This window comes from Osmerus mordax, chromosome 28 (assembly GCF_038355195.1).
Source record: "Osmerus mordax isolate fOsmMor3 chromosome 28, fOsmMor3.pri, whole genome shotgun sequence".
NCBI classification, from domain to species: Eukaryota; Metazoa; Chordata; class Actinopteri; order Osmeriformes; family Osmeridae; genus Osmerus; species Osmerus mordax.
Window position 1 is genome coordinate 3,384,188 of NC_090077.1, and position 16,848 is coordinate 3,401,035.

The 16,848-nt window shown below is 47.4% G+C and overlaps 1 protein-coding gene across 2 annotated transcripts in view; it reads left to right on the forward strand.

The window, feature by feature from the left end:
• The window catches only part of nr6a1a (nuclear receptor subfamily 6, group A, member 1a), a 45,244-nt gene that overhangs the window by 24,823 nt on the left and 3,573 nt on the right, over nt 1-16,848 (forward strand). Inside the window, exons 3-4 of one of the 2 annotated variants that reach the window (XM_067231212.1) lie at nt 1,913-1,936; nt 16,309-16,539. In XM_067231212.1, the coding sequence (XP_067087313.1) occupies nt 1,913-1,936; nt 16,309-16,539 (255 nt within the window). Of the gene's footprint in view, nt 1-1,912; nt 1,937-8,648; nt 8,665-16,308; nt 16,540-16,848 lie in introns of those variants that run through there. The other variant, XM_067231214.1, reaches the window with a different exon arrangement.

Genomic DNA, 16,848 nt, shown 5'->3' on the forward strand with positions numbered 1-16,848 from the left:
TCAAATAGTTGGTGGCTAAGGCCTTTTGAAGAACTGTGGATTCCAGTGTTTTCAAGTTTGGTTGAGAGGGTGTATTTTGTAAAACTAGGTTCCCCTTTGACACTTGAATCACGGGCTATGATGTGGTGGAGTTCAGAGGCTTGCCCAGTGACATGAAAATGACTTCTTTTTTTCTTCTGGCAGTAATGATCCTTTTGGCCACAATGTGCTGTGTTTGCAGTCTCTCTTTGCGATTGTACAGTACTCTGCTGGGTTACTGAAATCCTGCCCCCTGTGTTGCTTGTGAATTATTGAGCTGGTTTGGGAAAGCCAGCCTTCTGAACATGAGTGGGGTATTTTTAGTCCTCTAGTCACTAAGTGGGGGTCTAAGAAAAATCTCTTTGGGGGGGGCACTCCCTTTTCTCACCACACCCCCACACCCCCCCCCCCTTTTTTCCTTTCCTCAAGTCCCTCCCTGTCTCTCTCTGACCTTGTACTCCCCTGGTCCTCTTGACTTTCGTACATATTCTTTCACTCCGAGTTCAGGAGTCTTTGTCTGCTCAGATGAGAGTAAGGGAGAGGTTTCACGCCGAGAGTTTCCGAACCGTAGAAGTTTTTACCAAGCGTTGCGCGTCTGAAATCCTGGTGTTGTCATTTTCCTGAAATTGAACCTTTGGGAATTTCCCATGGAAAGGCTCTTCAGCCGGTACGGACTAAGAGCTACTGCTTAGCAATGCTAACAATCCCAAAGGGGTCCTCATAATAATGAATCGATGCTGTGATAAATGGAAATAGATGTGGTAACTTGGGTATTATTTCTATGTGGCAGATCTCTCGTGTCCCAAGTCGCTCCACTTCCGTCATCCTCCCCCTCTCATCCTCCTCTCGTCTGGGTGAACAGGGCCATTTATAATTCACGCGCTTCCATAATTCATCCATTCCACTCAATACTTCCTCCGTCCCCTTATTCCCCCCTCGTCTTGTGCAGATTAGCATAAAATCAGTGTCTCTCACTGAGGGGAGAAAGCTGAACGAGCCCAACAAGCATGAAGTGACACGGGCAGAGAGAACGAGGGCCCAGTCCGCCGGAGACGGGCTCCCGTGCTCATCTCCATAGTCCTCTCGCCTGATCTGATGCCTTGTGACACATTGAGTCTAATTCGTAGCCCACAGAGCTGAACAGCTGTGGCCTAGTTTGTTTTTCGCTGCGTTCCGGTGATGTCACTATTTGTGCCCAGTAAGGCAGTCAGTAGTGCTTCTCTTGACTGCTGACTACGGTGGCGGGGGAGGAGGAGGGGGGGGGGGTGGGGTGGTGGTGGGGGGGGGGCTTTAGATGGCGCTAATGATTTATGTGGTCAAGCGGAATTCATAAGCCAGGTCACTGTGACTCAAAATTATTTATATGTATGCACACTGCCCTTTATACCCCTGATTAACGTCCATTTATTTCATACTTGATTATTATAGACACGGGTTTGTTTTTACCTTGTTTATTGTTTTCCATAAACGTACTGTTTTGCAGTGTAGAAGCGTTTAATGCCCCTGTATTCTTCAGCTCTAAGACATGTTATGTCGGGATAAATCATATTATTTGTGTAGGATGGTACAAGGGTGTAAATATAACTTTTAAAAATATTTGCTCTGCAGTACTTCTGGTTGTACAGTATTAGGACGTGTAGCAGGCCTGTGTGTTCTGAGTGCACGCATACCTGGACTGAGAGGCCAAACACGCCCCAGCACGTCTGACCAAGTGGTCGGCGCGGCAACGACGACCAGTGAACTGGGGATGTAAAGAGCCTTTCAACGCCTCGCTAAATGAACACGAGGAACAACGTTGCGAATCTGCGCCCTGAATTTATGTTGCCGAATGCGTCGGGAATGTTATTGCAAAAGCATCTTTTTTTTTTTCTTCCTCTTCTTCTTGTTATTCCAGATGGAAACAATGAGAGTAACCTGGGTGACTAACATGAACATGTGTCTCTTGTTTACCGCTCACGTGGTGTTTGTCTGTCAACATGATCCTGCAGACCTTTTCCTGTTCAACTGCTTCCTCAGTGGGGACACGGGCGGGTTAGGCCAGGCCAGGTGTCTGTCCCTGGTCTGTGGATCCCCCTCCCCTCCCCCCCTCCCCTTAGACGGCTCGGTATGCGGCCTGTGAATATGGCGGTGTGTGATTATCACAGTGATCCGGGACCTGGCTGGATGACGAGCTAGCGTGGAGGCCGCTTGCATTCCTGGCTCACGCGTGCCGAGGAATGTGCCTGGGATGCCTGCGTCGACCTGCTCTCGGGGGGGGGGGGGGGGGGGGCGAGGGGTGTGCCTGCATCACCACTTCCTGCCCAATGTGCTGTGGAGGAGGGGGGGGAGGTGCTCAAACCAGTCAGACCAGCCAATCCTCAAAACCCCCCCTCCCTCCCACCCACCCACCCTCCCACCCCCTTTGATTAGAGGTCTCCATAGGGTGTAATGACAGAATTGTGTTTCTGTCAGTTCCTGCTGCCTGGAGTGGGCTAATAGTCACGTTAGCCTGCGCAGCATGTCATTAGCTCTCCACCCGTAGCCCAATGAGAGGCAGGTCTGTCATTTCAAAGCTAAATCACAGGGCTCTACGGGGCTCACAGTCACACCGGAGCTCGCCCGCCCGCCCCCCTCTCACTTAATATGCACAGGCTTATACATACTGTACTAACACGCCTGGAATCACTGTGACACTTGCTTAAGGAAAGGCCAACTGGGAGCCCAAACGGAGATGGTGGCTGCGATAGCGAGCCCCGCGCAGCCCTCCGCTCCATCACTCCATCTCCCCGTCACATGAAACATATTGCCCATTTCGGACTGTGATTGGATGACGCGTGGTTATCACTCCTGTGATTAGTGGGCCAGCATGGCTTCCATCCTAGCCAGGATTAGTCTGCTGTGATTATTAGCCTAAGCCTTCCACTGCAGGCTTGAGAACCAGTGACTGATGAGAAATTATACTATACTCATATTTATGATTATATACTTGTGTATCTGGAATTGGTTGTCAAACTGGTAATTAGACTGAGCGTAGTTATGATCCTCCCCATGGTGTGTAATTATGACCCTGCGTCAGGGACGACACTGTGGAAGTGTTAAAGAGTTCGGAACGACTCTTCAGACATTTTCACTCTCGCTCCCGTGTTCCGCGGACTGCGGGGACCGATATTCCGTCGTCGTGTACGCCCTGCGCTCCTCCGCTGGTCACGGCGAGCTTTTCAAATCGCACCTGGGGTTTTACCCCCCGGGGGGGCAGGGATGTTCACGGTGATAAGAAGTGCTACGCTGAACATGGACGATTAGCTCGTCCCCACAGCTATTGTTAGCTTCATAAACGAGAACCCTCCTTAAAATCAGAGCTCGGCGCTGGGCTCTACAGCTAGGCCCCTGATAATAAGAGATACAAGAGCTGATTACACAACAGATAGTGTCTTCGAAATCAACACACTGACCTTCTCCTCTTCCGATTGTGTCTTCTTAACTTTGCCCTTTACCAGGGGCATGTTGTGTAAGTAACGGCCACGACATGAATAATGTTGGTATTTGCACGACAGCCTGGGCCGAGAGGAGAGCTAACTGGAGCAGGAGAATGGCGCTGTTCGGCAAGGTTCACGGCTGTTATTCCTACAGGCGATGAGCGTGAAAGGAACTAATGCCATCTGACAGTTCTGGAGCAAGAAGAGGAGGGCCGGACGAAAAAGGAGGAGAGAGGATGAGAGGGGAGGGGAGGAGTGGGGTGGGGGGGTGCGAGAAGAGATAGAGGGGGTTGGCGAGGGCTGGCGGGGGGGTAGGGAAAGGGGAGAGCAGGGGGGATGCTGGGCATGGGAGACAGGGAGACAGGGGATGAGCTCGATATGGACAAAGCAGGGATGAGTAAGATATGGAAGGCGGGGATGAGCTGTATGGGGGAAGGAAGAAGATACGTAGGGATCTCATCCGTTTTCTCCTCTATATGGGGTATTATGGATATTGTATAGGTGCCATTAAGACGACCCCCAAGTCAGGAACTCACCCTGGTCGGACTGAAAGGAAGGATTAAAAGAGGTATATGGCCTTTGATTCTCTTGAGGCAATCTTTCTTGCCTCCTTCATCGCAGGGTTATCACTCCAATCCCGAGTGGCTGTATGTGCGGCGTGTGTGATGTGACAGTGAGAGGAGCCTTGGAGGGGAGTCCTCTGGTCTGCTCCTCGGGCAGGGTTCTGAACATTCTGGGAAGGGGTGAACAGGGTCATCCCGTGGCCCACCTGGGGCAATGTTAGAGCCGGAAATGGAACACGGAGCGGGCATAAGGATGGACTTTTAACGGACGGATGGCCTAACGAGAGGAGGGGGGAGGGGGGGGGGGAAGGAGAGAAAGCGAGAGAGCGAGGGGGCGCAGGAGGGAGAACAAGGCTGTGGAAGCCAGGGAGGATCCCACTGTAATTTGGCCGGCTCCGAAAACCCATTCAGCCTGCTGCAGCTCTCGCTCTGAAGGAGGAGTAGGAGACTGAGTAGGAGACAGCCTGCTGCGCCCCACTGTCACACAAACCTGTCATTATGACTAGGGCTCGGAGAGGAAAACAGTCTCAGTGTCTCATCTTTTAACACACACACACAAGAGCGCAACCGCACAGACACAAACACACACACACTCTCAACCCTAAAAACCAAACGGCCCAGATGCTTGCTTTCAGTTCTGGCGCAACCCATTTTTACACCATATAGATCCTAATGATCTTTTGTAGAAATGCTAATGAATTCATCCTAAAAGGACAGAAAATAGCGCTTCTTTCAGTTTCTAAAACATGGCTTTGTTAACATACGGCTTATCTAAGAGTGAGGTGAATGTAAATCCATATTTCCACAAGAAGACAACTATCTTCCCCTGTCAAACAAGCTGCCAGTGTGTATTGTTTGATCTCAGGTTTTTGCGGTAAATCCTGGATTAACACCTTAAACATTGTTTCTTTGGAGTTGGTTTTAATACCCCGTCATTAAATATCTCTCTTCTCGGCTGGGCTGTTTTGTAGGAGATCTATGGAACTGTAGAACAGTAGAGTCTGGGTTTGGGAAAGAGCAAGTTGGTTCATGTTGGAGTTTTCTGCCTTTCAGTCCCTGGAAAAAATCTGTTGCAAGCCTCAGAGGTTTGTATGTTGTCTCCCTCTGGTGGCAAACCCTCTTAACCTCAACTGCCACACTGATGACTTGGCGCCCCCTGTGTTGAATTCCGGTACCTGCAATGAAAAGTTCACACCATAGAAATGGCAACAAAACCACTATACATGTATAACATGATTAAATCACTATGGGTGAGGCCTTGTCACTGACACCTATTAATAATATCCTCCAGTATTTGAAATGAACACCTATAATAAGATCAATTTACTATATATATATTTACAGTGGGAGCAGCAACGTACATGAAAATAATTGCTTAGATGAATGGTTCGATCCGTCACTTACCTAAAGCCCCTTTGGCGTTACCTGCGTCGGATAGAATTACAGTGATGAATAATTAGCGAGTTTCGCCTACCTAAACTTCGACCATCTCTGACTAACGACCATATGGACCCTGCAGGATGTTTGTGTGGCTCACGACAGCAGTTGAAATGAGATATAACTTGCACCAAATGGAGTCAACACGCGCACACAAACGCAAACCTACGCACAAACACAGAAAACCCATCAGGTTGTCATTAGTGTGTCAGCTAAGCGGCTGATGAATGAACAGTGAAGATGCTCAGAGCGAGTGGAGGGTGGAGGGGATAGTGCTCATTAACAGGACACTGGGCAGCTCACTGGAGTTTTATTTGCCCTCTGAGGTAAAAAGGACGTGAAAGGGGGGAGGGGGGGGGGTTCAACCTGATTGATCAATTGGCGGCCAAAAACAAAATGCATCTTGGGAATGTAATCTGGTTTGTTGTAAATCTAATCTTTATGGGTGGACGTGACTCCACCGAGGTCAGACTTGGCTTGACACCCATTATCTGTCTCTGTGCCTATCATTGTATCATTGTCATCGTTCTGTTGTAAGACACTGCTTTGATATGCTTCAGGTTTTTTCTGTTTGTGGAAGTGGATCCGTTTTTTGCCTTTAGTGATTGGAGTTGTCTTGAGGGCCTTTGTTTGAACTAAAAACATTTTTTTGCTGAGGGTTTAATATGTGTATTTTGGTATGTGTGTGTGTGTGTATGTGAGGGAGTGATTGAGAGATAGACAGAGAGATACAAGAGATTAAGAAAAACAAGTGTGGTTGACTGTTCCGGTCATACAGGCTTTTCATTACCTCAGAGGCATCCTACACTGGAAGGGTGTGTGTGTGTGTGTGTGTGTGTTGGGTGGGGGTGGGTGTGTGTGTGTGTGTGTGTGTTTGGTGGGCATGTGTGTGTGTGTGTGTGTGTGGAGGAAGGGGGGTGAACAAAAGACTCCCCTTTGTAATGTTTAGGGAAATGCAAAAACAACACACAAAAAGCTCTCTCAAATTGACAATAGATCAAATTTGCATTACAGCCAACAACTTTAACATGATTGCCATTGTTTTCCCAGCCTTTGTGTACTAGGTTGTCTTGGGGTCAGTGGTGAAGTAAGGTCACAAAATGTGACCTTACTTAAAAAAGGGACCTTAAAAATATGTCGGTGACATATATTTTTTCTTAATACATTTTTCCTGACTGAGTTGTGAAAAAAAGTGAAATGCTTCCCATGGATCCAAGAGGCATCTGAGTCACGCTTGTGTCCTTTTTGGGGCGGAGAGCCTGGGTCATATATCTCCACTATCACCACATACTGGAACTGCTTAAACCAGAGGCAGTTTAGATTGAGAGGACCAGTACGCGTTTCTAACAAGCCTGGAGACCTCCTTGAGACGTGGAGAGATAGCCTCTACCTGACCTCTGCCCAGAGGGAGCCTTCCACAGCACCTGGAATGACGTCCCTCGTCATGCGGCAGCGGCAACCAATCAGCTCTCGCCATTATCCTGTTTTCCTCTGACTTCAAGGTTAAAGCCAACGTGGCTGATTATGCTTTTGTTTTTCGGCGCCGTGTGCATAGGGGGAAAAGGTGCTAAGGTCAAGGGTGACTCATGGTCGGTTCCCATGCCCCCCCCCCCTTTCCCTTTTAGATTTCCTATTAGCATTGATGACATGAGGTTATGCCTTTCAGACCCAAAGCGCCAACACAGGGAAAATCTGATGAAGATGGAATTAAATGGGTTTTACTGTATTACACTAGTCAGATCGTTTCTTAGGCGGAGTGGAGGAACATCAGAGAAGGCAACAGTTTGCATGATTAGCTAAGCGGGAAATAATGTGATTTTTCATCCAGGCAAGCCATGCTGTTCTGAAGCGTGAGCGTTTGGACCGAGCGCTGCGCACAGACTGGAGATTAAAAGCCTGAGCATGGCCTATCCTAGACCTTGCCTTTGACACCGTGGCATATGGTTTGAGACTCTTAAGAGGAGGGTTTTAGTGTCCAGTAATCTAGGAAACGATGAGACTTGTGGATTTCAGCACCACAGTTTGATCAGGGCAGGATTCACACAAGGGCGTTCGCTGGTATTACCGCCCCTTCGGATGGGACTCGATCGTGCTCACCAGAAACACCCCACTTCCACTCGCACAAAATCTCGATTCCTCCCGTCTCGGTTTCTTCCACCTGTACCTCTCTATCTCGCCAGTGGCATTTGAATGTGAAAAGCCTCTTATGTGTGACTTACTAGGGTGTGTCATTAGCATTCAAATCGGGGAGGGAGGGAGGGGGGACGGACGGTTGGAGGTGAATCGGGGGCTGGGGGCGGTGAGAGACTGAACAAGTGGTGTGGGTAGGGTGGAGCCCTGGAGGCTGGGCTGGGAGGGTCCTGGCTGGACAGGACAAAGTGAGTCTAGTAGTGGTGTGGTCCCTTGGGGAAGAGGGTTGAGTGTATTAGGATAGTAAGGTGTTACTGGATCTCCAGTTCAGCAGACAATGTAAAGTCCACTAAGGCAACACTGGACTTTCAACATGGCTACCTAGAGAACCCTCTGGAAGGAATGAAGGAAGAAACTCCACTGGATGGTAAGACAAGACTGTATTTTGTCAGAAAATGACTGGGGTGTTTCCCTAAAGTCTAAATGGCTGATTTGGTTTTACTAATTATTATTTTTTCTTCGAATTGACTGTATTTGGACTCGTACATTCCTTAGATTCCTGCCTTGGGTTGGTTAATTCTTGATGTGTCCACTGACTGAGTCACTCAATTAGTTAATGTCAGTGTGTTTTGTCAGTCTAAACCTGTGTTTATGTTTGGACATGCACTTTGGTCCTCTTCCAGAAAGAGCCAGAGGCAGGGAGAAGGAGGGGAGGCCAATTTGGGTCCAGGGAGCATTGTTCCAATACAGAGAAAATAGGGCTATCAGTTCCACCCAAATAACCCCTTGCCGTCATTGGACCTTAAGCCAAGCAGTGACCCTAGGGCATGAACTCTCTGGTCATGTGACCGGGCTGTAAAGTGACCAGTAGTATTAGCTTAGCCTACGTGCAGATAGACACAGGCTGCCAAGCGAGGAGGTTGTATCAGGAGAGAGAGAGAGAGAGACAGAGAGATCATGAGACTGTGCCTGCCTTGTCCTATGGGTTTTCTTTAACGGTATCCATTGCTTGAATGGAGAGCAGGCAAACTGGAAGAAGCATGAAATGGATCCATGGGAAGGTAAGGGAGGATGGGAGAGTGAAAGGGGTTGGGTCTATTGGCTTAATGGCCCCCATACTTTAACTAAGCCTAATTATGTGTAAATGAGAGAGCACTGTTGGGTTGTCTAAGGAAGTGAATATACATTCTTGATTTACATTTTCACCGTTCTACATTTTGATTGTGGATATTTACTTGGATTAAGATAATTGTGATCTTAGTTTTATTTTCAGTTATAATGGTTCAGCCTTGTTATTTCACTGGTTGTGAAATATTTCCCCCAAGTTGATTCTGCAACAGGAATTTATTTAATTATTGGCATGTTTTAGAGGATTCTGTAGATTGCTCATGTAGTACACCAGTATCTCATATCAGCTACAGCACCCAGAATTAAACATACCCAATCACAGATTCAGTATTATCCTAGAATGTATATTTGTGTATTTGCTGGTGAAGGTTTTTGTGAAAGTGCAGTTGTGGTGTCGATGATCTATAGATATCTGTATAGATATCTGTATAGATAGCTCAGTGTTGCCCTACATCTCAGAGTGTTGTCCCATACGTATTGATCTCTGGTATGTGCCTCAGTGGACCATCTGGAAAAAGGCTTTGTACACCGTCAGCAATGTTTATATGATGTTAGGATTAGTCCACTGGGCAGTGTTAACTCTACTGGGCCTAGCTAGGAGCAACGTTATCTCCACACCCAGGGTTAAAGCTGAAACAGAAGACAACAAGGTCCAACAGAAAAGATCTCCATGGTTACTGGTGCTTGTCACAATATGGACATGCCGCCCAGGGTTCATTCAGTGACTAATCATTTAGCGGCATAAATAATTAAATCGTTTGGTGATCGAAGGAATTAACAAGTCTTCCCTCAAGTTGTGTGTTCCTCATTCTGAGGATTGGGTGATCTTTTGTGTGCTTGGAATCAGTTTAGTTACGCATGTCTCAGTGTGGTGTCCTGGAACGGTTGCGTTTTTACATCTATTTTGGATCTGGGAGGTTTTGGGCCTGTGATGTTTTCATCATTCAGGAGCAAGTTTTTTGTATTTATTTTATTCTTTGTGCAAAACCCCAAATGGTTTGAGTCACATACATTATTTCAACCTGTCTTTTCCCCTTACAATGCCGGGCCTATCTTCAAGGGCCGAGCCGATAATTAGTTTTTACCTTAAAATATGCGGGGCGAAGCCAGCGACAGTGAAAACGGAAAATGTCTCTCTGGCAACCGTTAAGAGTGGTTAGTGTACGTGAAGGAAGCAGGCTGCACTGTGAGCGCCCCTCCCCCAGTTCTAATCCCCGGTAAACAACCAGAGTATTCCAGGATGTTCCTGCTCGAGCCGAGAAAGGGTTAATTCGACTCTGTCTTTCATCATGTAAGGGCGACCAGGGCTGCCTCTCTCTGCTTGTCGCTCAGCTCACCACGTCACTTGTTACAAGGTCTTCTTTGAACTGAAATTCCTTTCTCTTCTCCCCTGTGTGTGTGTGGCTGTGTGTGTGATGCGGGGGGTAGGGGGATAGAAGCTATGTGAAGATCAATAACGGGGGAGGTCAGGGACCAGGGCACTCTGAAATGCAAGCTATAAATAGCCCACGCCAAAGCCCTCCTTATTATCACTGATTTTGCAGAAACGAAAAAGAAGCACTGATGTCCTTCACAGACCAAACCATGAAGTCTGTGACGTGCCCAACCTTTGTTTTCGAGGGAAGTGTTGTTTCAACTGCCTACTACGCCCATCCCCCAGCAAACAGACTCAACACTTTGAATCTAACACATACAAACACCATCTGATACCCCTTATGAACAAAGGATGATGCCATCAGCTCCTGGATTTCGACAGTGTTGCCTCAGGTTCGTGGTTGTCCTGAGTCACTGTTTGATTAGACGCATAGAGGAGATGTCAGTGACGTGTGCACATCATTATCGGAAAATCTTTATCCCGAAAACGACTTGATTAGATGGTGTGAAGGAGCATTCGTCACATTGTTCAACAGGCAAGAAGATAATAATTTAAGAGAGTAGAGAATCTCACGCAATCCTCCCAAATGTTCTCTCAGAGAATTCTGGTCGAATAGAATGTTGAATAGAATGTCGAGGGCTTGTTTCTGTCTTTTACAGCATTGCAGGAAACTGAGGCCCTAAGGAACAGTTGGAGTCTGTGTGAGCATAGTTCTGGGAGAGCCCCCTCTAATTCAGAGGAAAACTCACATTCATTTAACAGGGCTTTTATACGGCCCAGTATTACAAGCGCCCGTGTTGTTAAAATCCACCATGTGGTTCATATCAGGTTGTGCTGACTGTTTAAGCTTGACATTAACTAGCCGAGTATCAAACTGCTTCATTGGCATTTTGCCAGTACGCTTATGTTTGAAAATAAAGCTATGGTGGATGAACATTTGTGTTGGCTAAAGCTTTGACCTGGGATTTACTACATTTTTTTACGCAAAAGCAAGAACATGGTCCCATTAATACACCGTTTAGCTTTAAAATAATGATCGTTCAGAAGACTGGGGGTAGTTTTTTCTACAGATATTTGAATGAGTAATACTAATCTGCCCCCTCTCCAGCTGTAGCGAGGACAGCTGATTTACCTAGAGGCTTAACAGCAGAGAAACACCCTGAAATGTCAATAAAGATTGATGAAATTCCAATATTAAGATCAAAGACCTGTTAAAATGTAGCCTTAGATGTATACATCAGGAAAATCAATGGTATTCCCCGAAGAATTCACTATTTTAAAATGACAGAGAAGAGGCAGTGTACAAAGCAATTAGTGAGTTTAGTAATTCTGAACACAATACTTTTGTGGTGGATTGTTTTTCTGTAAATTTTATTTTTTGACCAAATAGTTGTAGATTTCTCAGTGTAACAACATTAGATAGATGGTAAATTGCAAGTTAGTAAAAGAAACAATTGAACTGATAAGACAATATGATGATTCCCATCAATCTAACACCGTCCTGCTTGATACAGTGTTAATTTGCACAATATTAACACTGGTATTGGCCAGTGTAATTAACCAATGCTAATGACACAGCCTGTAATCCCTGTTCAGATCTCAGTACACAACCCAGAGACTATGTTTTATCCAGTCAGCAGTGTCAACAGGCTACCATTGTGATGACTGTGGAGGAAATCTACAACTTTATGGAGGTTAAAAGATTAACATAACCCCATAGTAAGAAGGAGTCTAAACAGCATGGCGGCTGTGTGTGGGAGCAGAGGTCCTGTGGTGGACTTCACCATCCATTAGCTTCTAAGAGCGAGGCAAGGGCTTTTTGTGAACATGCATGCAGCACACTATAGAGAGAAAATGAAGGCTAGCCTCAGGTAGAGGAGCAAGGAACACAGATAAAGAAAGAGGGAGGGAGGGAGGGAGGGAGGGAGGGAGGGAGGGAGGAGGGGTGTTTGCAACGGAAAAGTACAGCAGATTCATGCTACCCCCGCTCTCTCTCAGCTGGGCATGATTGTGATGGAAACACAAGACAAAACCTCCTTGAGTAAAATTCCCTTCAGTAGCCTTGTCCCTCTGTCACACCCTCAAAGGCTGCTTCAATCTATACGCCAACCTTTGTGTGACTGGGGATTGGACAAAAGGAAGATTTTTGCATGATTCTCAGCTCCCAGGGACATGAAGAAGGAAAAAAAACTGTGTTTAAACAAAAGAGTCTTTTCACAAACAAATTGACAGAAGGAGCAACATTCTATCTTATTTGCGGCATCATTTCCTTAATATACTACTCTATAGTACTACACTAGTCTAAACGTAAAACAGTGGACTTGAAAGTAAAAAAGAAAAAGTGTATCTTGCTTACATTGCTTGGAAAATTGCAAGAATGTTGCAACAGCCATGTTTAGAATGACGTCGAAACAGGAGCAGTGTTTGTCAACTCCATTGACCCAGGTTTAAGAATGCTTGAGTTGCATTTCCTGGTTGCGTTTAAAAGTTTGAAATGAAACCCAGTCTGACCCCTTTGAAACAATGCAAGCTTTAATGGGCCCGGGGGGAGGGCTGGGTGAGGGTGCGGTGAGTGAGGGGTGAGTGAGGGGTGAGGGAGGGGTGAGGGAGGGGTTGAGGTCTCAAGACCCCGGCCGTAGAGAGGGGTGGAGTTCAAGATGAAGCAAAAGCCTGATTTTTTACAGCTCTCCCACATGTCCCGTCACTGGGATTTATCACCCCTGTCACATGATCCAGGAAGTGCTGGGGGAGGGGGGTGTTTTCCTTACCAGAACCGGAGACGGAACCAACCAGTTTCAGATACTGGACCGCCGTTGCCGCGCGGGGGGGGGGGGGGGGGGGGGGGGGGTGGAGAGGAGGGGGGCCCGAGTATGACGTGAGACATTGAGATCAAGTGTGTAAAGGTGTGAAGCTGGCGGTTTATATGGTGGCCATGCACTTGAAAGAGAGGGTGATAAATTTAACAAATAAGCCTCTGCCGGGTGTGAATTAAGGAAACTGACAGTCATTGTGTTTTTCTCATTGAAGGAAGTCGGGCATTTCACATGGGATGGTCAATGAAATATATGGTTTTAATGCATTCTTTAAATCACCACATGTGCTCAGGAAGATAGACAAATGGCCTTTTGTGGGAGACAGGATCCATAGTTGAACTGATGTGATCTTGTGCATGCTTTGTGGCAGTCCACCCCCCTCGCAGCTATCTGGGCTCAAAGGAAGATAGCAGTTTAAGATGGATCCATAGGTAGTCGGGTCCTCCCTTCTTGCAGACTTAGCGTCTCTCTTCCACTCGGAGGCTTATCTCTTGATTTTGACCTCGAGCTGATTCTCTCCTGATCCTCTCCTCCGCTCAGTCATGCTCAGGCTTTTCCCCTCAGCCCTAAAGAGCCCCCTTTAATCAGCCTGGCTCCAGTCACTTCCCACTGACTCATTAGATCCGGAACATTCACCCGTTGTTGTCATTTTCATACGACACTTGACAGGATTTCACTCGGCAGCGTAACGCGTCTCAATCTCAGGCCCCCGTCTTCTGACTGTTACCTCTGAAAAGTAGCCTGAGAATGCTTTTTGCTCGATCACGTCGGTCGATAACCACCCGGGTGTGTGGAGGATGTCAAAATGTTAATCGCGAGGAGAAATAGTTAAAATGTAATCCGGAGGCGAGAGCCCTGCGACCCCATTGTCTCTGTACAGTGTGGCTCCCCCTACGCTCCGGAGGCTTCCAACCCCATACCATTTAAATGGTAATCTCAGCGGGCTTTAGAAGTCTTCCATTCACCCTTCCTTATATCCAGTAGAGGCTTTATCCTATGCATTCCTCCCCCACTAATTAGCTTTGGTAAATGAAGCCCGGTCTCTCTCTCTCTCTCTCTCTCTCTCTCTCTCTCTCTCTCTCTCTCTCTCTCTCTCTCTCTCTCTCTCTCTCTCTCTCTCTCTCTCTCTCTTCTGCTTTTTAAATACATATAAGTTTAGTTTTTTTATAAAAGAAGGTGAATGCATGGCTTGGTCTGTACCCAGGCGTGTCAATTAGTAACACGATTGATAAGAGGTGAAGCGATGAATTTAGGGTATGGTTGAGTCATTCCTTATTTTCCTTTTCAGGTTCACGTCTTGTCGCTCAGGCAAATTTGTTTTCCCTGTTATTCTCTCTGCGCTGACATTTCCTTTGTAGGCAGGAAACTGCAACAGCCCCTACAGACAGGGCTTCGCTGGGCAATCTTGAAAGAGGTAAAAGGTCAGGACAACGTGAGGTGTAGGTAGCGGGGAAGCTTGTTGTATTGCGCAACGCGCTTCTGATAATCAGATTATCAGGCTCGTCTGTTGACCTCGCAGACGGGATTGAACCAGACGTACGGCTCTGCGGGTGGAATCCCACCCAAAGCGTTGCGTTTGCTGCTGCGCGGACTAGGCTTGAGGCTAGACGAATGAGTTTGACGTGAGGGTCATGGCTATATTCTGCATGAGGCTTTCGGAATTCTCCGCGCAAAGAAAAATCCTCCTTTGTTGGTGAAAGACTCGAAAACAGGGAAGACCAACATAGTGTTACTATCTCTGTAATTGGGTTGGCTGGGAAACCTGGTTTACTGATATCATGATAAGAAAGCTGGGTCACACAATGGTGTGTGTGTGTTATCTCTGCTTGGATGTTTGAAGCAAGTGAGCAGGCCAGTCTGTACCCACATCAGTGCACGGCCACATTCTATCTGGAGCCTGCTTTTTTTGCAGAGGCGGGCTATTCACTGTAACCATGGCGTCAACAACCCATCTGTTCCTCCTGCTTTTATGAGGGGGGGGGGGGGGGGAGTGGTGTGTAGTAGAGTTGATTGGTGTTTTTGTGGTGTGTGTGTGTGTGTGTGTGTGTGTGTAGCTGCCCGTGTGTGTGTTGGTGAAAAGGGGGCTGATAGCAGTAATGCTGTGCACAACATAGCAAAGAGTGGTGAGTTTATGTGCTCAGTAATACTCTGCCTACACAGTGATTTTTATTACAGCCTAGAGGTAGGTGGGGATTAAGATTTTAAACAGCCTTTTGAGTTTGGTGCGCTTAAAAGTGTACTGGTCTGCAGATTGTGGGGTTACTGTGAAGATTAGCAAAGTTACTTAGAACAAACGTCAGGAGTTCATATAAATTAAAGCATAATATTCTTTGATACCCCCCCTTCTCTCTCTCTCTCTCTCTCTCTCTCTCTCTCTCTCTCTCTCTCTCTCTCTCTCTCTCTCTCTCTCTCTCTCTCTCTCTCTCTCTCTCTCTCTCTCTCTCTCTCTCCCCCTCTCTCTCTCTGTCTCTCTCTCTCTCTCTTTCTCTTTCTCTCTTTCTCTCACACACATACACACAAAGCGCTGTGCATCACTTACATAGACATGTCTTTAGGCCTACAGCGAGGGTTCTGCTCCAACTTTCTCCTCGCCCTACACGTCTTGCCTGGTCTCTCATGGCCACCACATGTTGTAAAGCTGCTGGGTTAACCTTAAACTCAGAGCACTGTGTAATTTAACCGACTATTTTTGCCCGTCCGTCATTTAGGACATCCTGTTCCACGACTTCCTTGCCGAGAGCCCCTCCCTCTCCCAAAAGCCCCCGAATATCCCCCCACATGTGTTCCAAATTACTGCCCTTACCTAGCCCCGTCTTTTACAACTTTACATTGTGAACCGCTCAGCAGAATCGCAGCTCCGTGGCCTTTTAGGAGAGCAGGTCCAGACTACAGCTGAGAGACACAACACTGACACATGGTGAGGGGGTTCTTTGTAGACCAGAGATGTGGCTGAAGTGCTGTTGGCCCAGACACTCACCGGAGCTAATGTCATCTTGCCCCTGCGCTTCTGAGAGAAAGGAGAGCCTGTAAGTGAATCAACTGGAAAGGCCTTTGTCATTGTCGACAGTCCTCTCTCTCCCCCAAAGTTGCTGAATAATACATTCAAGGCGTCTTCATTGTTGGTGTTCAGGTTATTCTCTGTCCCGTCCAACCCCCGCTCACACCACAGAGGTTTGAACTTAGGAGTCCTCTCAAATAGTTTGGGTGTTAGTCCCATTTGATAAAACGGCCTTTAAAATGACCGCCGTTACCCGACATGTTTGTCGTCTGATCCACTTCCAGGGATAAGGCCGACTTGAGAAGGCAAAACGACCGCCACAATTCACGTTGCCACTTGCGTCCGCGTTCTCCTGACTCGACCCCCCGGGCCGCCTGTTCTTTGTCCCCAGATGATCCAGCTGACCAGCGTACCTGCCTTATCTGTGGAGACCGCGCCACAGGCCTGCACTATGGCATTATCTCCTGCGAGGGCTGCAAGGGCTTCTTCAAGCGCAGCATCTGCAACAAGCGCGTCTACCGCTGCAGCCGCGACAAGAACTGCGAGATGTCGCGCAAGCAGCGCAACCGCTGCCAGTACTGCCGCCTGCTCAAGTGTCTGCAGATGGGCATGAACCGCAAAGGTGAGGAGGTTGTCTCCACCCGACTCACGACACACAAACATCCCCCGCCAAAACAGTTCGAAACATGGTTAAGCCGAAATCGCCGGTTCCATACTCGGTGGACCTCGGTGGTGTAGATCTTTGGCGCCCCCTTCTGGGAGTGTCCGAGTGTGTTTATGCGTACCTCCAGTAAGTGCTGTTGAATCGGGGGAAAGTTCCTGTGAGTAGCAACTGGAGGTACTGAACTTACATTTCAAAATGAGCTAGTGTTTCACACACACCCCTTTGCTACATAGTTATGTGGCGCCCTCCTCTGGGATGAGACGGTAG